Genomic DNA, 22,868 nt, shown 5'->3' with positions numbered 1-22,868 from the left:
CTGCATGAAGAGCAGCTGGCTGAAGCTGAACCAGGGTAAGACTGATGTGATATGTGTGGGAAAGGAAAAGCACTCCTTCTCTATCACAGTCCCAGCCATCTGCCCTCACACTGCCACTCTGGTCCACAGCCCGGGGTCCTCTTCGATTTATGTAGCAACAGCAACAAAGAAAAAAGCTCCCTGCTGTCTGTGGCTGGCCCAACTGTGCCCGGTGGTAGGAAAGGCAGAGCTGGTCACAATGATCTGCACACTGTGACACTTAAGCTGGGTATTGCAGTTCCTTATATCTGGGAGGGAAGCCCAAGCCCTGAGTTAAAAACAGCTTGTCCAAACACAGCAACCTGGTCACTCAGCAACACAAGACCCTTGGAACACATCATCCCAACATGCTGTTCTCTGCATTGGCTCCCCATTCAATTCAGAGCCCAGTTCCATGGGGTGCTGTCCTGATTTTTCAAACCCTGCATGGCACTGGTCCTTGCTCTCTGAATGATTAGTCACCCTGCTGCAACCAGGGCTTCCCTGACACCTGAATTCCACTGGAACACTAGGGCTGGCCAGAAACAGCAATTACCATTTGGGAAAAATGACGTCTCTAATTTGTTTGGTTCCAATTCAAAACAAAACTGAGGCCTTTCAAAATCCCCCACACCCAAATATGAGTGCAAACACCTGCCCATCCCAGGACACCCAGTAGCCTGGTGGTTAGGGCACTCATAGACTTTAAGGTCAGAAGGGACCATTATGATCATATAGTCTGACCTCCTGCACGATGCAGGCCACAGAATCTCACCCATCCACTCCTGTAACAACCCCCTAACCTATGTCTGAGTTATTGAAGTCCTCAAACTGTGGTTTGAAGACCTCAAGCTCCAGAGAATCCTCCAGCAAGTGACCCGTGCCCATGCTGCAGAGGAAGGCGAAAAACCTCCAGGGCCTCTGCCAATCTGCGCTGGAGGAAAATTCCTTCCTGACACCAAATATGGCGATCAGTTAAACCTTGAGCATGTGGGCAAGACTCACCAGCCAGCACCCAGGAAAGAATTCTCTGTAGTAACTCAGATCCCACCCCATCGAACATCCCATCATAGACCACTGGGCATACTCACCTGCTGATAATCAAAGACTAGTTGCCAAATTAATTGCCAAAATTAGGCTATCCCATCATACCATCCCCTTTATAAACTTATCAAGTTTAGTCTTAAAGCCGGATATGTCTTTTGCCCCAGGTTCACGTTCCTGATTTGCTCTAGGCGCTTGGATCTTGCACATCCAAGGTGAGTACATTGACCATCAGCCAACAGAATCAGCCTCTCTGGAGCAATAAACATGTAATTTTTTTCAATATAAAACAGGAGTCATTGAAAGAGAGTGACTTTATATCCTAGTGGTTAGAGCACTTCCCTGGGATGTGGAAGACCCAAGTCGTTGCTCCTGAGCAAGCTGTTCTGGGATAGGGCTGGGTCTCTCTCTTCAGAAAGCCTATCCTGGACCTGAGAAACCTTCCTAATGAAAAGTTAGTCAAACCTGTACGTTTTCATTAAGTGGAATGAGTGGACGAGTCTGTGTCTCTTAGGAAGATAACTGTACGAGTAAATGAGCCACAGCCATCCCAAGTTAGGGATTTAGGGTTCCCAGTCCAACTCCCACTGGAGTAAATGGAAAGCCTCCCACCATCTTCAGTGCAGCTGGATCCAGCCTACAGTCTGTGAACAGGGTGGGTGAAAGTCAGGTCATTGGTACCAGGGCCTGGTAGTGACCATGCCTTAGGGACAAGAGAGTCAATGGGCTTGTGTTCACTAGAAAATCAGGGTGTGACAGAACATGGCCCTGAACTAGTTGTGTTAACTAACATGGTGTTAAAACCAACTTTGCAATGGGTGTATTTGCCAGTGTGTTGGTTAACACAACTCCGCCAAGCAGTGCTAACATACCCTCATCTTATAGTGAAGACAAGCAGGAGCCTATGGGGCAGATGGGAAGATCAAGGTAGGGGATTGGGAGGAAGGTTCTGTTGGAGGAAGGGTGACTGGAAGTGTGAGTTTGTTTGGGGATTGAGATTGATCTGGGGAGGAAAGGCCAGGGAATGCTGGGGAGGAGAAGTCTCCACATGGGCCCAGTTGTGTGTATTTCTCTGGGCATGGGGTCCAGTTGTACCTTCCGCTCCCTAGTTACTGCGTTGTCTCCAAGGTGACAAGTCAAGACTGTCGATCACTCCGCAGTTCACAAAATCCTCAGGATAGCGGTTGACCTTGAACACATCCCTGGGCACCTCTCTAATGCGAGTGTTATCACAGAGAACCCGTGGCAATGAACTTCTGCTCAGGACACGGCGCTGCTGTGGAGTGAAAACCCCGGGATTCTCCCACCAGAATCTACAAAGAAGCAGAAAAGCAGCAGTGTTACTACCCGTGTTTATCCTCCTTGGGAATGAATTTAGCCCTGGGGGGTCATGATTTTGTTTTGTCTCCATTGATATGAAAAGTAGCCTTGCCTGTGAAAAGGAAATACAAATGGTGGTGTGTGAAATCTGGGACTCATTGCAGTCAGCAGCAAAACTCCCACCAGCTGCAGTTGGGCCATATTTTCAGCTGGTAGTTAAAAAAAAAAAAAAAGTGTTTTTCTAATGTTAATAAATCTATAGCCAAAATGCCTTCAAGATTTCTAGAGAAATTCTATACGGATAAGTTCTACTGAAAATGCAAAGAACTTTAGATTGCAAAGTCATGGGCTAAAAAGCTTCTGTGGGAGTCACAGATGTTCTCTGGCCTGGGCTGTGCAGGAGGTCAGACTACATCAAGGGTTCTCAAACTGGGGGTTAGGACCCCTCAGGGGGTCACAAGGTCATTACGGGGGGGGGGGTCATGAGCTGTCAGCCTCCACCCCAAACCCTGCATTTCCTCCAGCATTTATAATGGTGTTAAATATATAAAAAAGAGTTTTTAATTTATAAGGGGGTGGGGGTCGCACTCATATAAAAGGGGTCACCAGTACAAACATTTGAGAGTCACTGAACTAGATGATCACCATGGTCCCTTCTGGCCTTAACATCTCTGAATCTATGCAAAAGTTAGGAAATCCCTGAATTAAGGTTGCCTGCACAATCTTAACTAATTCTGCCCTCTTGTGCGTAGGGGCTGTGTTCGAGACCTTCATTGAATGATCACATACTGTGTAGTCCCCAAACAACCCTTGGCTCACTCCAGTAGCAGGAGCCACGCTAACAGCATGGCAAGGATTTCTCCTCCCTCATTGAGCGTGGGGAGTGCTTAGGCAGCAGCAGCCCTGAGAATCTGCTCTCCTGTACACCAGTCTCACAGAGCAAGGAGGACAGGCAGCTCCTAGCGTGCAGCACTCCAGCCCCTTGGACAGTGCCCTTCACTGGCTGTAGCATGGCCTGCAGGTGCTCACCAGCCCAATTAGATCATGGCCCCAGCTCCGACAGGAGCAAAGAGACCTCTGGGTCTGTCAGTAAAATGGGCTAATGCCTCCCCACAACAGGGCAAGTTCCTGGAATACACTATTCTGTCTTCCACCCAGTGCTTGGATGGTGTGCCATGGGCTAGGCAGGGCTGCACAATGAGTTGGAAAAGATACAAATGTGGTCAAGCAGAGAAACTGCCCACCAGCACGAAAGGGGTTAAAGAAAGCCATTGGGCCTAGCTAGCCCTGCCCTGTTATACCTGCAGCCAATGCCAGGCCTGGAGGGGAGAGAAAAGGAGGGAGCCTGGCTCAGTTTGGCAAAAAGGCAGGAGCTAGCTGCTCCCTACCTGAGGGAAGGAGCACAAGGCAGCCACCAGGAACCCAGCACAGTCTTCCTGGCTAAAGAAAATGGAGAAAGAGGCCTAGGTGCACCCGTCCTGAGAGGAACCCGGGTGACCCAAGTGCAGAGACCTTGTGAGGCTCCTGGTACTGGACAGGGGGCAGGCATGTGTAGGGGGGTAAGCTCGCTTGAACTGCATGATACTGGAGGCCTTTCTGGGACCCCAACTCCCTGCAGTGCTATACGTGATAGTATAAGGGTCATCTGAGGGGAGGGAGAAATGGGACACTTCCCCCCCCAACTATCAGGCAGGGAAACAATAACTTATCCCCCCACCATCAAGCCTGTGGCAGAGAGGACAAAGGAAGGAGGGGAGGAAGTTGGCCCTGCTCAGGTTCCTCTGGTTTATCACTTGTTCCATTGCCAGACCTGAACCCTACAGGCTGAGATTCACCAGGCTTGGGCTCTGCCTCAAGCTGCATTTTTCTGCTGTGTTTCAGCAAAAATGGTTTGGTTGCCCTTGAGAACCAGGGGAGGGAAAGAGGTAGCTTTGCCCAGGTTAGCCAATTTTTCCTGCCAATTCTTTGAAGAACTCTAGTGCTCCCAAGGGTCTGTGGCCTGGGTGTGACATTTAGCAGGCAAAACAAGCACTTGTAAGTTATGGAGTTCCTAGCTCTGTGCCCGTCTGTGAAACGGGGCCCATAACACCTTCCTACTTCACTGAGGTGTTGTGAAGATACATTGGTGATACTACGGTCAGAGCCCTGGAACTGCCCATGAAGAAATGACGAATTCTGTATTCAGTGCAAGATTTGGATGATGTGAGGTGAACACGGCAGGGGCCACACGCTGAACAATAAGAAGAAATATTGAACAGCTGCCTCATTCCTGGAGCGCTGTCCGTCCTGTGTTGTTGTTCCCAGAACCCTGACAACACACAATCGTGTAATTAAAAAGACTGTCAAAATGCACACGCACAAGGGTGCTGAGTTAAGATTGCAGGCAGCCTTATTTCTGGCATTTCCTAATGGCTGAGTGCTCGACTTTGCAAACGCATAACTTTTTTTAATGTAGTATTTTTGCATGGTGTAAATTATGGGAGAATGGTGCTGACGTTGTTAAAAGGAAAACTCTGCTGCAACGTTAACAGTCAAATTAAACCTGCATTTCTAAGAAATGTTTTGAAAGTGGCAATACACAAAACAGAAATTAAAATTGACATAGTGTTTGCATTTTTCATGTTGGTTTGAAGCAGGCTGGATTCATACACCCAGGATAATGACCACAGAAATTACCACCTTTAAAAGAGATTTAAGGGGTGTTTCACCTTTCTTCAGAGCCCTCAGCAGTCCATCTATGCACCAGTGAGTGGAGCTGTCTGGCCACGTAGGGGTTAATCAACTGCCCTTCCCACAGGGGAGCCCCTTGAATGACTGTGAATGAAACTCCGGTATTGAGCCGCGGCACTTGGAACACCAAGCAAGTCCATCGGTGAGGGAATGGAACAGCACATGACACCAACTGCCATTTGTTCTTTTGTAGATAAAATGGAAGTGGAGATTCACTTTCCAGTCAGCCTACCTGTCCCCATCTCGCAATTTCCTGAACTGAGTTCCAATGATGCAAGCCAGGAGAGGTCCCACTCTGCCATTGGGAACAAACGGCTCTGCCATAGCCCCAATCCAGATGTCGATATTGTCTGGTGTCCCGTACAGATCCATGAACTTCCTGGCCAGCTCAGGATTTCTCAGTACTTTAGAGAGTTCAGCGAAGTTGCGAGGCTGTGAGAGCCCACAGAATTGCCTCCAGGCATTATACCCTGCAGAACCAGAGCAGAGCAGTCAATACCTCCATCTCCCTCCCATCTGTGCCAGCATCTACCTATTGTCCTCCATTCTCCACATGCAGCCCCCTTTGCCAGTGCCCACTAGTAACATTTGCCTTGTCCTGGATTTAAAAAAATATTTCAGCAGATGTTGATGTGTCATCTAGAATCAGATACTGAATTAACAAAGTTCTGTCTTCACAAATGGGAGTGGGAGTTAAAGCAGAGTTGGAAAGTTCACTGTCCTACTAACTTTATAACTATGTGCTACTGGGAGTGAACGTATCAATGAGGAATGCAGCACAGGACATATTATCAATCCCTGTTTTCAGATGCTTGTAACTTTCTGAAGTGTCACTGGGGGAGAGGAATTGGCTTTTCCATGAGCTAGACTGTGTCCATAAGGCAAAGTCCTTGTTCAGGGGCAGTGTCTCGCTGGATGCCCCCAAGGCCAGTGCTCCCTCCTTGTCTGCAAGAGGCAATGACTCCTTGTGTGCCAGCCCCATTGCTCTGAGGGCTGGGGGATGTAAGCAGACGTGTAGCACCCCTTGCTCCAGTGCACCAGAGCCAAGCTTTGCAAGATGCAGGAGAGTAAAGGCTGGGTGAAAATCAAATCCTTCATTCAGGCCTTTAACCTGGACACCATCTTCGACTTGATCCTCACAGTCCGGCTATGTCTAAATTTTGCTGATTCTTTCTGTAAAACATCTCTAAGATAGGGCCGTTCCTGTCCATCCACACAGCTACAGCTCGCGGCCAGGATCTCCTCATCTTGCATCTCAATTACTGCAGCAATCTCTTCTCACGCCTTGACAAATGCAGTCTTGCCCCGCTCATAACAATCCAGACTACTTCTGCAAGGATAATTTTCCTAGCCCATTGCTTTAACCACGTCATTCCTCTTTAGATCCCTCCACTGTCTCCCACTCCTCTAATGCATCAAACACAAGCTGCATGTATTCACTTTGATGCCTATCATCAAGGCCTCACCCTGCCTATCATCTCTCATGCACCATCTAGGTGTCAGTTCCTACATGCCTGGCCAATGGCAGCCTCCATTGCCCACTTGTTAAATTTTCAAACAAGCACCTGTGAGCTTTCTCTCACGCTGTCCCTTGCATATGGGAGGAGCTCCCTGTCAACATTCTCAAAGCTACCTCATTATCTGCCTTCAAACTCTCCTGAGAGTGTAGCCTACAAAAGCTTGCCAACAGGTAGGCTGCTGCTGTTCTGAGACCCACTGCCTGTCGTGCTGATCAATATTGTCTCGCTGTTTCCTTGTGCTTTCCCGGAGGTATGTCTGTAGCCATCTATTGTCTCATCTTGTACTTAGATTCTTGTTCTGTCTTTTTGTTCTGGGTTTGTACAGGCCCTAGCACAGTGAAGTCTTGGTCCATTACTTGGGCTCCTAGGTTCTACGGTCAAACAAATAACAATAATAATCCAAGGGTCCGAATCTGCCAAAGGATATTGTTTTGCTTTCGAAAGTTTGAGCAATTTCTACCAAAAAGTGAAATCCAGATACTGTTCCTGCTGGGAAAAATCTAGTCATCACAATTTTCATGGATTCCAAGTCCAGAAGGGACCCCTGATCATCTAGTCTGACCTCTTGTAAAGCACAGGCCAGAAACTTCCCCAAAAGAATTTCTTCTGAAGTAGTGTGTCATTTAAAAAATCCATCCAACCTTGATTCAAAAGTTGCCAATGATGGAAAATCCACCACAGTCCTTGGTCAAATTGCTCCAGTGGTTGATTACCATCACTGTTAAAAATGTATGTGTTATTTCAAATCCAAATTTGTCTAGCTTCAGCTTCCAGACATTGGGTCTTGTTATACCTCTGTCTGCCCGTTTAAAGAGCCAATTATCAAATGTCTGTTCCCCATGTGGTACTTACAGACTTACAAATCAATCATTAACCTTCTCAGTATCAAGCTAAATAGATTGAGTTCCTTGACTCTCTCGCTATAAGGCAGGTTTTCCAATCCTTCGATCATTCTTATGGCTCTTCTCTGAACTTTCTCCCATTTATCAATGTCCTTGAATTGTGGACACCAGCACTGTACACATTATTCCAGCAGCAGTCGCACCAGCGCCCCATACAGAGGTAAAATAACCTCTCTATTACTGTTCAAGATTCCCCTGTTTATGCCTCCCAGGATCTCATCAACTCTCTTGGCCATGGCATTGCAGGGGGATCTCACGTTCAGCTGATTGTCCACCATGACCCACAATTCTTTGTCAGAGTTTGAGATAATTACAGCAGAAAATCTCCTGGACATCTTCTCCTTGTTGGGTGCTGAGACACTGTCCTCTCCTACCCCTCTGACTTCAAGTTCAGTGTCCCATTTGATGGGATGCCCTCTGTCCCTCTCAGGGGTTCCTAGGACTCCTTCCCTTTGATGATCTCCCTTCACAGCCTCACAGGATTCAGCTCTCATCTGCACACTAATGGTTCACACAGCTCTCCATGCCTTACCTGTCTCCTGCCATCCAATCCTGCCTCTCTGACATCTCCCTTTGGGTGTCCTGTCATCACATGATCCTGAACACAGCCAAATCCAAACACCTTCCCTTCCCTCTTCTCCACCACAATCAATAGCCCCAAACCCCTGTCACTCAGGCCTGCACCACAGGGGCTATTTCTGACTCAAACCCTCTCCCTTGTTGCCCATCCAGGCCATTTCCAAACTCTGCTGCTTCCTCTTCAGCATCTCCAAGATCCTGTCTTTTCTTTCTATTCCCATACCAGAGCTTTAGTCCAGGTCCTGACTGCTGCACCAGCCTCCCTCTGGCCACCCAGACACACCCATTCCTTCTGGCCTATCAGAATCTAGCAATAGAGCCACCTTAATTTTTTTTTCATTTAATAATTGGAGATATACCAATCTCCTAGAACTGAAAGGGACCTTGAAAGATCATCAAGTCCAGCCCCTCTGCCTTCACTAGCAGGACCAAGTGCTGATTTTTGCCCCAGATCCCTAAGTGACCCCACTCAAGGATTGAACTCATAACGCTGGGTTTAGCAGGCCAATGCTCAAATAACTGAGCTATCCCTCCCCCTTTCCTTCCTTCCTTCTCCATCCATCTGATCATGTCCCTCAGCTCTGACATCAGATTTAAGCCCCTGGCTGCCACCTCTAAGTCTCCGTACAGTTCTGCCCCTCCCTGGTTATCTTTCTTTTTCAGAGTTGCATTCCCCCCTTCTCCTCTACTCCACCAGGGTCCCTCCCCCATCTGCCCATTTGTCATGCTCTCTGACAGCCAATCACCTCCAGCCTTCTCCCCAAAATCCCTCCTCCCCATTTATGGACTCCCCAAGCTCGTCCAAAAGGCCCCACATTATCCATATTTAAATCCCACTTAAAAGCCTTTTGGTGAATGTTGATAATCAGTACAGAATCATTTTTCCTCCCTAACATCTGTCTATCCACCCATCCTTATCTCCTCAGGGGCAGGGGCTGTCCTTCCTTGGCTATCTGGAAAAAGCCTAGGACATTGTGGGAGCAGCTGCAAACAATGCAGAAAAATCACTATTACTGCCTGTGGGATGCAGTATTACTTACCTGGAAGACCATGATCTCTTCCACGTTGCAGGTTTAAGGATGCTAGATCCAGTCCAATTATTTCTACCTGTTCAAAAAGCCGCTCCTGGAGCTCCTCAACCATCATTTGGTTTTGTTTCATTAGTTTTGCATGGTCAACCAGCAGACCACGGAGAAGCGGGTCAATTCCACCTGCAATAAAGGTCAAGTCCAGAAAGAAACAGAACAGTTTGTAATAGATTCCACCTTGTAGGCTTCATTTTGTGTAACAGAAGATTAGCCCCAATGCTCACTTTGCTCCCTAGGGGTCACCTGAGATCCTTCCCGCTCTGATGGTTGAGGAGATCATTCCTAGCTAACAGTATGCGCCATGTTCCCCCTAAGGAACCAGAGTAGTTTCTAAGAATGTCTGCAGATGCAGAGGCCTTTTGTCCGATAACAATTTGAATCGCTCAAAGGAAGCCAAGCAGTTTTAGTAAACTGAACAGGAAGAACCGGGAAGGCTTCTCCTTCAGGAAAAATGGGTCTTTGTGTTTTTACCTCACAGCAATAAAACAAGAGCTGTAAAAGGCCTCACAGGTAGCGCTGGCTGGGCAATGTGTGTTTTGTTCCTGGGAAAATTTTCATTGAAATTTGTCTTCAAAAGTTTTTAGGTTTTCATCAAAAACTTGAAAATCAAAATTTTGGGACTAACAGTGGCAAAAAGTGAAAAATACCTGGTTTTCAGCTGAAATGTTGGGTGTTCAAGTTTTCAGCAAGAATCCAAAATGTCGTTCAAAGTGGGGAGCTGCTGTGGAAAGTTCCATTTTGACAAAAAAAGCCCCCATTCATTAAAAAAAAAGTTTCAAATGAAAAATTTCACCTAGCTCTACTTGATCCTTTCTAGGCCCTCCTCACAAAGAAGGGCTTTGTTTTACAGTTCCTTTTGTTCTGTCTAGTTTTAAAATGCCCTCCCCAATGGTTTTGTAATCCCCTGGCTTCCTTTGGAAGAGTTGGCCAACCTTGATGCTCTCAGGAGCATTTTCCTGAAATTCAGCTTAATTTTTCCTTTTCTTAGCTTTACATCATTACTCTTAATTACACCTCCTAAAACACACTGAACAATCCTTCTGTTGGTGATGTAATGCAGTGCTAAACTGTATTATACTGTTCCCAATTTGATATGAACAAGGTGCTCAGGTTCTACACCTGGCAGCTTTCTGCCCGATGTCTATCCTAGAAGTGTTCATAAGCTCTTTTAGCCTGATCTGTCTATGCTCTTCATATCTGGCCACTTTGGAAACAGGTTCTTTTCCAAAGCTGGAGTAGTAGTTCTGAGTTGTCTTCCCATCAGGATTTGGGCTGGACTATATCCAGTAGCCATGACTGGTGCTGATGTGTAACTCAGAAGGGCAAGGAATGGATTTGCTTGGCTCTCTGCCTAGAGCTCTCTCAGCCTCTCCATTTGCTGGTGGGTGATGTGGGCTGCTAGCAATGCAATTCTGATATTCAGGATAGTTTGAGTTCAGGGCTGTTGGTCAGAAGCTGTTGTTTAATTTCTAAAAAGCCACACGGTTCTTATAACACTGAGTCTATAGAGGTGACTCAGGCTAAATCCACTAAGGGGCTTAGGCCCTGAATTTGCATGCCATAAGCTTGAGTCCAACATTTAGGCAGCGCTGAGATCCTCTACAACTCTGTAGACACCTCAATTCCATAGCTACCGACATTTCCACCACTGGGCATGCACAGAACCTCCGAGACCCTGATGCCACCAAGCTGCTCAGCACCCTTGTGCACACCTAAGTCCCAACAGGATTTATCAGCATGGTGTTCCCCTACCAGGCTTGGTCCCATTTGGGTCCTGTGCAGAAGACAGTCAGCAATAAGGAGAGTGGGCAAGAGACTGGCTGAAGTGCATGCTCCTCAGTAGGCAGGCAAGAGGAAAAGCTGTTTCCAAATTCCCCCTCGGCTTGATTTGGCACAAGGACTTCAACTCAGCTCTAATACATCCCAGGTAAGAGCCCTAGCTGCCAGGCTATTGGTTAATCTGAGTGTGGTGGTGTCCCAGTCACTCCTGTTGAAGCTGTTCCGTTTGGTATTAAACAATTCATTGGGCCAGAGACAGCAAGCTAGAGGTGTTGGCTCTATGGCCTGGTGGCTAGGGCCTGTATCTATCATGTAAAAGAGCCATGTTCAAGCCCTTGCTCAAATGACTATTTACTTCTTCACAAGTAGTGAGTTCACCCATGTCATACTGTGGCTAATTTGGTTTAAGATTCTGGGGAATGAGTCAGATTCAGTTCATAGTAAGCTGAGAGGTAGGGCAGTCAGTTCTAAAATGGCTGCACTCTGTCCCATTGTATCTGTATCCGGTTAGCATGAAATACATATAAAATGAAAGAGTTACAACTAAATGTGAGTGAAAGGAGCTATAGAATTGGGTATTTTTTAAATATAGCAGAATGCTGTTGATAAGATCAGGCAGTCTTCTGGGGGTGGGGGGGAAATCTGTTTGAGATATTTGTTCATAATCTAGATAAGGCACTTTGTTTTCAGTTTGTACTGATTTTTTATTGAAAATTTCCTGGATTTTACAGTTTTTGCTTTTTATTGTCACCAATTTTTTTACCATCACTAGGAACCAGATTGCTAAAGGTAGGTAGGTGCCATCTAAAGACACAGATAAGAGTCCAATGGGATTTTCTCAATGGGCGCTTAGGTGCTTTCGGAAATCCTACGAGGCACTAGCTGCATCTTTAGATACCTAAAGACCTTTGAAAATCTGGCCCTACGACTCTGCTTCTCAGTTTCTGGAGCTGTAAAATGGAGATAACTCCCACCTCTGGAGGTCATGAGACTTACTTCATGTTTGGAAAGTGCTTTTGGGTCCCTGATTAAAGGAATATTTAATATGAAAACAGTACATTGTATGCGTTTTATAAACTAAGCAGGCTATCACCAAAAGCACCATTTAAAAATGGTGGCTTATTAGTATTCATAGAACAGTTATTAAAAGTTATGTTGAACTGTAACCGGGAATTATATCTACACTGATAAGAGGCAGAACATTCAAAGTAGAAGATTAAACTAGCCCTGAAGCAGAAGTTAGACACAATTTAGCCTCAGCTCGGGTTCCAGGTCTTTAAAGATACAATTATCAGCAAAGTTCTTTGCTGATACCCACTGCTAGTTTTTGCAAATAATTTCATAGTTTAAGTGGCATTGCAAGGTTTCATTTATTTAGTATAATGAAAGTTACTGGCAGCTTTTAAAATCTTTCCTAGAATCCTAGAGCAGTGGGTCTCAAACTTTTTTACTGGAGACCCCTTTCACATCGCAAGCCTCTGAGTGCGACCCCCCGAATAAATTAAACACACTTTTAAATATATTTAACACCATTATAAATGCTGGAGGCAAAGCAGGGTTTGAGGTGGCGGTTGACAGCTCAAGACCCCCCATATAATGACCTTGTGACACACTGAGGGGTCCCAAAGCGACAAGGTGGGTTAGGAAATACCTTTTATTGGACAAACTTCTGTTGGTTAGACAGACAAGCTTTCGAGCTACACAGAGCTCTTCTTCGGGTAGTGTACTCAAAACCTTGTCTCTCTCACCAACAGAAGTTGGTCAAACAAAAGATAATCGCTCACCCACCTTGTCTCGCTAATATCCTGGGATTGAAATGGCTATAAAAACACTGCATGCTAGAGTCCTAGAGTGATTTTTGTTCTTCTTTATTAACATCCTTCAGTTTGCTTGTTTTCTTCTGGTGCCCAGAGCTGAATGCAGCATTCCAAGCACAGTCACAACCGAACAGGGACTGTTACCCTCTTGTTCCATGAGCTGTTCCATCTGCACATGCAGATCAAACTTGCACTGGCTATTCGTGGTGCCATGTTTAGATTGAAGCTCATGGCTCACCTGCTGTCCATTGTTTGTCCATTTTAGAGTTTTCTACCATTCCCATCACCATAGTAACTTAGTACCTTCCAAGTTAATTAGATTAGCATTGTGAGGTCCACAGAGTCATTGGCTCATCTCCCTTTCCTGGCTATGAGAAGCTCTAGCTGTGGGGATGGAGATTGTAAATGTCATTCTGGAAAACCTCTGTCAAAGAATAAAGTCGTGCAACCCCAAGTCTATAAGATGGCTATAATAAATATAGCCCTCTATAATAATAATAATCTCTAATAATAGTTAGGGCTGTCAAAGGATTAAAAAATGAATTGCAATTAATCATGAGATTAAAAAAGTTATGATTAATCACAGTTTTAATTGCATTGTTAAATAATAATAGAATACTATTAAAGAAATAGTTTGATGTTTTCTACATTTTCAAACATATTGATTTCCATTATAACACAAAATGATCATTTTTATTACAAATATTTGCACTGTAAAATTATAAACAAAATAAATAGTATTTTTCAATTCACCTCATACAAGTACAATCTCTTTATCATGAAAGTGCAACTTACAAATGTAGAATTATTATTTTTTTACATAACTGCACTCAGAAATAAAACAATGTAAAACTTTAGAGCCTACAAATCCACTCAGTCCTACTTCATGTTCAGCCAATCAGTAAGACAAACAAGTTTGTTAACATTTATGGGAGATAACTTTTACTTACAATGTCACCTGAAAGTGAGAACAGGCATTTGCATGACACTGTTTTATCCAGCATTGCAAGATATTTACATGCCAGATATGCTAAACATTCTCATGCCCCTTCATGCTTCAACCACCATTCCAGAGGATGTGCTTCCATGTGGATGACGGGTTCTGTTTGATAATGAGCCAAAGAAGTGTAGACCAATGCACACATGGAGCAGGGGGATAGCTCAGTGGTTTGAGCATTGGTCTGCTAAACCCAGGGTTCTGAATTCAATCCTTGAGGGGGCTACTTAGGGATCTGGGGCAAAAATTGGTCCTGCTAGTGAAGGCAGGGGGCTAGACTCAATGACCTTTCAAGGTCCCTTCCAGTTCTAGGAGACTGGTATATCTCTAATAACAATAATTATTATTAAAAGGTTTTTTCTCTTTTGGCAGTTCAAGTTCTGTAGTCTCCACATTGAAGTGCTGCTCTTTTTAAGACTTCTGAGCGCATATTCCATACTTCGTCCCTCTCAGATTTTGGAAGGCACTTCAGATTCTTAAACCTTGGGTTGAGTGCTGTAACTATATTTAGAAATCTCTTATTGGTACCTTCTTTGCGCTGTGTCAAATCTGCAGTGAAAGTGTTCTTAAATGGAACAACATATGCTGGGTTGTCATCCGAGAGTGCCATAACACAAAATATATAGCAGAATGTGAGTAAAACCACAGAGCAGGAGTTCAGTCACAAACCAGCAGGGCTCAAGTAGTGTTTCTAGCTTTTGCAGTTTTTTTAATCCTTACCTATCAGCACTTTTGAAGAGCTAATGTGGCTGTGATAGTGACTTTATTTCAAAGCTGATGTAACACTGACAGACCCTGGTCATCAGCAGGCAGGATTGAACTAGGGACCTCTGGAACATAGTACATGAGTCTCTAAGACATGAGCAAAAAGCCAACTGGCTATTAGCCAAGGCTGCAGAACAGACTCATTTTATGTCTCTCTCCAAGTGGTCTCTGTGCCACGAGATGGGACAAATATCACACCCAGAGGTGTGTGGGTTACACAGACACTCAATCATACCCAATGTGGAGTTCCATCTGGTTGAAATATCTTGTACAAGTTCCTTGTTTCTGCTCATTTGCAGCATGTTGTATTCCTAGCACTGTACTGTTAGCTGGACTGTGTTTGAAACGACCCACAAATTTTCTACATTTTGCCAGCATGTTTTCAAAACCACCATCACTGAGCACTACTGTAACTGATTGCTGCAGACCATGAGCGGTGCATGTCATATGTTCAAAAGGCAAATGACTGCTGCTATCATATTATGTGCAGTCAGTACAAAATTGTTGTAATCTTTTCTTGAATATTTCATTTTTTCGCAACATCCAAGAAGTGCTCTGCACATGCTTCAACATGTCTCTCTTCAGTATGTGTTACTGTTAAAGCAAACGACTGCAGGGTCCATGCAGCATCAATCAGCTGTGCTGTGACTCCAAGATAGCTGTGATTGCACAGGAATGTCCAGTGATCACTAGTCAAGGCAACAGTTAGTGCATTTTTCAGAAGCTCCAACTCTGTAGTTTTCTCGTTGTGATAGAGGTCATGTATTTGTGATACAATGGTTCCTCAGGAGGGCAAGGTGTATGATTGGAAGATGCAATTTGAATAACATCTTTTAGCCTTCTGTGGTTTACAATGTTGAGCGGTCTGCAGTCCATAGATATCCACTTTGCAATAGCATTGGTTAAGCTGTTGTACTTTGTTTGATCCAGGGGCTTGTCGCGATCCTGAAACTCTTCAAGCATACTCGGTCATGGCTGGTGGGATTCATGCTGCCAGTAGGTTATCTGTAGCACAAGAACTTGAGGTGAAAGCATGTTTAGTGTGCACGTGGTACTGAAGACTTGAAGTACTTCAATGGTATTGGACCTCAGCCTTGCAATAACTACAGATGACCGTCTTTTTATCCAGAGAACCACCCAGAAGCTTTTTAAAAATAAAGACCCATTCAAAAGACCTGAACTTTTGCTGCTTTGCGCCATTAATTTTTTCTGATATTTAATCACTCCAAATCATGAAAACACAGTAGAACTATGCCAATGTTGGCCAAGTGATGAAGTACAGTAAGCGAAGAGGGGCAAAAGAGAAGTGTGTGATTAACATTCCTGAAAAATAATGTTTATTTTACGTTAATCGCTTGTATTAATTGCAATTAATTGACAGCCCTAAAAAATAATAATTCTACATTTGTAAGTTGCACTTTCACAATAAAGAGATTGCACTACAGTACTTTTGTGAGGTGAATTGAAAAACATTATTTCTTTTATCTTTTTTACAGTGCAAATATTTGTAACCAAAAATAATAATGTAAAGTGAGCACTGTACACTTTGTATTCTGTGTGGTGACTGAAATCAATATATCTGAAAATATAGAAAAACGTTAAATGTATTTATAATAAATTTCATTTGGTATTCTATAATTGTATAGCAGTGTGATTAAAACTGCAATTAATTGTGATTATTTTTAATCTAATTTGTTTTGTGTTAAATGCTTGAGTCAACTGTGATTAGTTGCCAGCCCTAATAATAATCTGTTCAAATAATCTATAATTAATAATAGATAATACTTAGCCCTGCCAAAAGTGCAGGGGAATGGACTAGATGACCTCTCAAGATCCTTCCAGTCCTACGATTCTGTGATTCTCTCCATTTGCCCAAATAATTATACTTTGATGAAAATTGCTTATTGGCTGGAATTGAGGAAATGATTTATTAACTGAAAACATGTCCTGATGCATAGAAACAAATGATCAGATGTAACGAGCTTTATGTTCTGATTCAGGAATGTACTTAAGCATGTGGTTAACTTGAAGCATGTGCTTAAGTCCCAGTGAACTCATCTGCTTAAGTACATTGTTGAATCTCTGCCTTGCTGGCAAAGCAGGACTGCAGGCAGGGCCTGGCAAAGCATGCTTACCTTCCATTACAACCCGCCAGGAAGCACTGAATGTGAGGTGAAGAGGCACCTGGGAATGTGGACCCAAAGGTTGGAAATGTTCATCTAAACGGCTCACAAAAGGCTGTACTGAACCATGACCAAACCGAAAAGCCAAGGAGAATACATTTGCCACAGTGGGATCCACAGACTCATCATAGCCCCTGTAGCATGGTATTTCCTTCTCAGTCTCATCTCCAAACAGAAGTGGCAAGTAGTCTCTGTATGTTATTACCTGGAAGGGAACACAGACTGAGTTAGAAGCTCATATATGAGCTTTCCTTTCTAAAGGAAAAGTTGATCACTTTCTAGCATTATCAATACGATTGGTCAAAAATTCTGTGTCAAAATGCAAGACATTAATGAAACAGCCAGGAAAGTCAAAGACAGCAAGCAGGAAATTTTAAATATATGAGGCACAAAAACAATTCTATCAATGGCTTTGTTCTGTTACTAGATGTTGATGGCAAAATTGTCCCTAATGATGTAGAAGAGGCAGAAGTCTTCAATAAATATTTATGTTCTATGTTTTGAAAGGAGCAGGAGGATGTATTCATAGCTTACAGTGATAATTAAATCCTTTCTATTCTGATAGTAAATAGGGAGTATGCTAAACAGCAACTGCTGAAGTTAAACATTTTAAATCTGCAGGACTAGAAAACTTTCCCTCAAGAAAATTAAAAGAATTAGCCGTGGAGCTCTCTGAGCCACTGATGTTGATGTTCCAGAGGACTAGAGAAAAGCCAATGTGCTGATATTCAAAAGGGTGGACTAGGAAGGCCCAGCTACCTGAGGGGCTTGGATAGTGCCTGTGCCTTGTGTGGGCCTCTCCACAGGGTTGAACTTCACTCACAGACCGCATAGCTGAGATATGAACTTTCCTCCCCAGCCGGAGCTCCTGAGCCTGTAAAGCTCCCCAAGAGAATGCCTCGGTAATAAGAGATTAAAGTCAAGGATCTCCATGGTAGCATTCTTTTAGGGGGGTAACAAACTTGTGGAGAAGGGTGTTTCAATGGATATAGTGTACTTGGACTTTCAGAAAGCCTTTGACAAGGTCCCTCTCCAAAAGGTCTTAAGCAAAATAAGTAGTCATGGGATAAGAGGGAAGGTCCTTTCATGAATCAGTAAGTGGTTAAAACACAGGAAACAAAGGGTAGGTATAAATGGTCACTTTTCAGAATGGAGAGAGGTAAATAGTGGTGTCCCCCAGGGCTCTGTACTGGGACCAGTGCTGTTTAACATACTCATAAATAACCTGGAAAAGAGCTAAACAATGAGGTGGCGAAGTTTGTAGATGATACAAAATTACTCAAGATAATTATGTCCAAAGCAGAACGTGAGGCATTACAAAGGGATATCACAAAATTGGGTGACTGGGCAACAAAACTGCAGATGAAATTCAGTGTTGATAAGTACAAAGAAATGTCTATTAGAAAACATAATCCCATTAGACCAAAATGATGCAATCTAATTTAGCTGTTACCACTCAGGAATGAGATCTTGGAGTCAACCTGAAGTAAATGGCCTTGAAGGATGATGGAGGGGGACTACAAGTGCAGTTACCCAAAACTGTTCCTCTCTTTCTTATCACTCTTCATACTTTTGGCAGGCAGAGATCTTTCCACTGTTTTCTTGGACAGTTTAGGAGAAAGTAAATACGGATTTTGCTCTTTCATCATCTCCCTTTTTAGAAGGGTAGGCATGAGAAGATTCAGGTGATGTTTGAATCCACACAGGCCATGTGCTCCCACGTTCAAAGGCACCATAAATCGCCTAGCAGGGTAACCTTGAACCCTTGGAGCCAGGAAAGCTCCAGCAGGAAAGGCTGCTTTCAGACCACATGTAATAGGAAAATCATAGAAGATTAGGGTTGGAAGAAAGACATCAGGAGGTGATCTAGTCCACCCCCCTGCTCAAAGCAGGACCAACCCCAATTAAATCATCCCAGCCAGGGCTTTGTCAAGCCTGACCTTAAAAACCTCTAAGGATGGAGATTCCACCACCTCCCTAGGTAACCCATTCCAGTGCTTCACCACCCTCCCAGTGAAATAGTTTTTCATAACATCCAACCTAGATCTCCCCCACTGCAACTTGAGACTATTGTTCCTTGTTCTGTCATCTGCCACCACTGAGAACAGCCGAGCTCCATCCTCTTTGGAACCCCCCCCCTTCAGGTAGTTGAAGGCTACTATCAAATCTCCCCTTACTCTTCTCTTCTGCAGATTAAATAAGCCCAGTTCCCTCAGCCTCTCCTCATAAATCATGTGCCCCAGCCCTCTAATCATTTTCATTGCCCTCTGCTGGACTCTCTCCAATTTGTCCACATCCTTTCTGTACTGAGGGGCCCAAAACTGGATGCAATACTCCAGATGTGGTCTCACCAGTGCCAGATAGAGGGGAATAATCATTTTCCTCAATCTGCTAGCAATGCTCCTACCAATGCAGCCCAATATGCCATTAGCCTTCTTGACAACAAGGGAACACTGCTGACTCATATCCAGTTTCTCATCCACTGTAATCCCCAGGTTCTTTTCTGCAGAACTGCTGCTTAGCCAGTTGGTCCCTAGTTTGTAGCAGTGCATGGGATTCTTCTGTCCTAAGTGCAGGACTTTGCACTTGTCCTTATTGAACCTCATCAGATTTCTTTTGGCCAAATACTCCAATTTGTCTAGGCCACTCTTGACCCTATCCCTACTCTCCAGCTTATCTATCCCTCCCCCCAGTTTAGTGTCATCTACGAACTTGCTGAGGGTGCAATCCATCCCATCATCGAAATCATTAATGGTGAACAAAACCAGCCCCAGAACTGACCCCTGGGGCACTCCGCTTGATATCAGCTGCCAACTAGACATCGAGCTGTTGATCACTACCCATTGAGCCCAACGATCTAGCCAGATTTCTATCCACCTTATAGTCCTTTCATCCAGCCCATACTTCTTTAACTTGCTGGCAAGAATACTGTGGGACACCATAACAAAAACTTTGCTAAAGTCAAGGTATATTACGTCCACTGCTTTCCCCTCACCCACAGATCCAATTATCTCATCATAGAAGGCAATCAGGTTGGTCAGGCGTGACTTGCCCTTGGTGAATCCATGTTGACTGTTCCTGAACACCTTCCTCTGCTCTAAGTGCTTCAGAATGGATTCCTTGAGGACCTGATCCATGATTTTGCCGGGGACTGAGGTCAGGCTGTAATTCCTTGGATTCTCTTTCTTCCCTTTTTAAAAAATGAGCACTATATTTGCCTTTTTCCTGTCATCCGGGACCTCCCCTGATCACCACGAGTTTTAAAAGATAATGGCCAATGGCTCTGCGATCACATCCGCCAACTCCCTCAGCACCCTTGGATACATTGCATCTGGCCCCATGGACTTTTGCTTATCCAGCTTTTCTAAATAGTCCTTAACCTGTTTTTTCACCACTGAGGTCTGCTGACCTCCTCCTCATACTGCACTGCTCAATGCAGCAGTCTGGGAGCTGACCTTGTTTGTGAAGACTGAGGCAAAAAAAGCATTGAGTACTCAGCTATTTCCACATCATCTGTCATTAGGTTCCCTCCCCCATTCAGTAACGGGCCCACACTTTCCCTGATCTTCATCTTGTTGCTAACATACCTGTAAAAACCCTTCTTGTTACCCTTCACATCCCTTGCTATCTGCAACTCCAATTGTGCTTTGGCCTTCCTGATTACATCCTGCATGCTGAAGAAATATTTTTATACTCCTCCTGAGTCATCTGTCCAAATTTCCACTTATTGTAAGCTTGCTTTTTGTGTTTAAGCTACCTGAATATTTCCATGTTAAGCCAAGCTGGTGGCCTGCCATATTTGCTATTCTTTCTGCACATCGGGATGGTTTATTCCTGCACTCTGAATAAGACTTCTTTAAAATAAATGAGAGATGATTAAGAGAGAGACCAGGAAAGTGCAACAACAGGGACTGTTGATGCAGACATCTCATTGTGATGAGGAAGGGACTTGTGGGTCTGAGATGCTGAAGGGAGAGCCCTAGATACGGTGGTTCCAGGCGCATTCCATGCAGCTTTTCCAGCTTCTAAGATCTGTGAGTCTGATGCAGGAGCCTTAGGAGATGGATATGCCTCTAGACAAGGCATGTTGTCCAGAGCTGCAGCGTCAGAGTCCTTCAAGGGCAAACAATTCTGCCTTAGTGACACAAGTGACTCTGTTGTTAATTTACAATACTTAATAGCAGCACAGGATGATGGATTTCAGAATTCTCCCTGCTTCTGTGAAGATGGATTGGACATCTCTCAGCTCCGGAGCACCAAAGGCTGAGCACAGAAAAACTTCTGCAGGGGCATGATGACCATAAGTCATCACCTTGCTGGCTTTTTGCATGGTGCAAGATGAGCTGGGGGGCACAGTTCATAGATTCCAATGGCAGAAGGAATCATTGTGATAATCTCCTCTGACCTTCTATATAGCACAGACCATAGAACTTCTCCAAAATAATTCCTAGAGCAGATATTTTAGAAAAACATCAATCTTGATTTTAAAATTGCCAGCGCTAGAGAATCCACCATGACCCTAAGGAAGTTGTTCCAATGGTTAATTCCTCTCTTCATTAACATTTTAAGCCTTATTTCCAGGCTGAATTTGTGTAACTTCAACTTCTAGCCATTGGTCTGTTACACCTTTCTCTGCTAGATTGAAGAGCCCATTAGTAAGTATTTAATCCCCAGGCAGATACTTAAAGACTGTGATGAAGTCACCCCGTAACCTAGAGTTTTGGAGTAGGCACTTCACCAGTGTTCTCAGCCGGTTATATTCTGAGGCATTGCAGACATTTTGTTACTGCATGAGGTGCTGTGTTTGCAGATATGTCTCCCTGCAATGGCCATGTTAAGGACAAAAATTAACTCCTTAGGTTTCCTTTTGTTATTGTCACAATTTCGGGGTTACTGCACCTGTATTCCCCACTCCTATGTCAAGTTTCAGGCTTCCAATTCTCGTGTTCCTTGGAAAGAGACCCGCATCTCTGGGGTTTTAAGGCTACATAGCCTCCTGCCACCCACCATGATATCCTCATCAAGCCAGTCAGCCTGGGCTGTGCTTTCTCTCTAAGGGCAATAACTGGCACGAGTCAGTAGTTACCAACTCCCACACCACTCTTTCTCAGCAGAGTACATTTATTCTTAGGCTAAAAGCATCACAGAGACAACATATAAAAACAATTAAAGTTCTTACGCCCAAACTAAACATGTCAGAAATCATCCAGTTTCCACATGGGGAGTCTGGTAGACTAACATCTCTTCCAACCCTGCAGCCAGCGGTGGGGTCCTCTTAGAACCAAAGGTCCTGTCTGTTTGCTGAATCAAAATGAGGACCCCGAGCGTGTTTAAACTCAACCATTCTATAGCCCAAGTTCTTTCCCTGTCTCTGGAAAACCCATTCTGAGCCAAGAAATGCAACCCACTCATGGAGTTGTCTTAGCAACTCATGTTAATCATCCCTCACTGTTTTTAATTCCTGGAGGAGCTGTGGTAACTATCCCCAAGGAGTAGAACACAATCACACTGAAACTATTCATAGACTGATTGCACTGGTCCCCAAAGATACCGCATACGGTTTTAATATCTGACACAGTAATTATTTTCATTTGTACAACACTAAGCCACTAAAACTGAGCTGGGAATGATAAGGCAGAGGCGACTTGCAGCACAGAAGGTGCCTAAAACATTTAGATCTGCAGGCTCTGCATGCATAGCCCCAGTGGCTAAAGGGCTGAGTGAGCTTGGTGTGTAGGAACCTGCACAGGCAATTCTGGAGGGAAAAAAATCATGTCTAAATCTGAGCAAGAAATGTTTTAATCAACAAGTGAATGGCAGAAAAAACGATATTGTGGCTAATACCTGGGTCATGGCACCTATGATTTTTCTGGCCTCCTGGTAGAGTTTCTCTCCATCCCATTGTGGATTTAATTTCTTCAACGCGGTAGCCAAGCGATTGTGCTCCCGCACAAAAAGTGTGTGTATAGCTGTAAGTCCCAGATTTTCAGTTACTCGTGCATCACCTAAATTATAAAAATACAGTATAATTTTATATTTTATTCAGCTGAGGAACTGTTTTTAACTTGCTATATTAGACTCTTGCATTGTAAGGTGAGCTGCACTTCCAGGAACAGGGCTAGGAAT

At 44.2% G+C, this 22,868-nt stretch overlaps 1 protein-coding gene across 1 annotated transcript in view; it reads right to left on the bottom strand.

The window, feature by feature from the left end:
* Nucleotides 1–1,973: 1,973 nt before the first annotated feature.
* Nucleotides 1,974–22,868, bottom strand: part of LOC115636661 (myeloperoxidase-like) — a 45,061-nt gene continuing 24,166 nt past the window's right edge. The window contains exons 7-11 of the mRNA XM_030537029.1: nt 22,587–22,747; nt 16,695–16,947; nt 9,154–9,324; nt 5,345–5,582; nt 1,974–2,375 (exon numbers count right to left, since the gene is read on the bottom strand). Coding sequence (XP_030392889.1) covers nt 2,168–2,375; nt 5,345–5,582; nt 9,154–9,324; nt 16,695–16,947; nt 22,587–22,747 — 1,031 coding nt within the window. The 3' untranslated portion in view covers nt 1,974–2,167. The remainder of the gene's footprint in view (nt 2,376–5,344; nt 5,583–9,153; nt 9,325–16,694; nt 16,948–22,586; nt 22,748–22,868) is intronic.

The sequence above is a fragment of the Gopherus evgoodei genome, chromosome 17 (assembly GCF_007399415.2).
Source record: "Gopherus evgoodei ecotype Sinaloan lineage chromosome 17, rGopEvg1_v1.p, whole genome shotgun sequence".
NCBI lineage: Eukaryota > Metazoa > Chordata > Testudines > Testudinidae > Gopherus > Gopherus evgoodei.
Note: the sequence above shows the minus strand (reverse complement) of the source record. Positions and strands in the feature narration are given on the sequence as shown.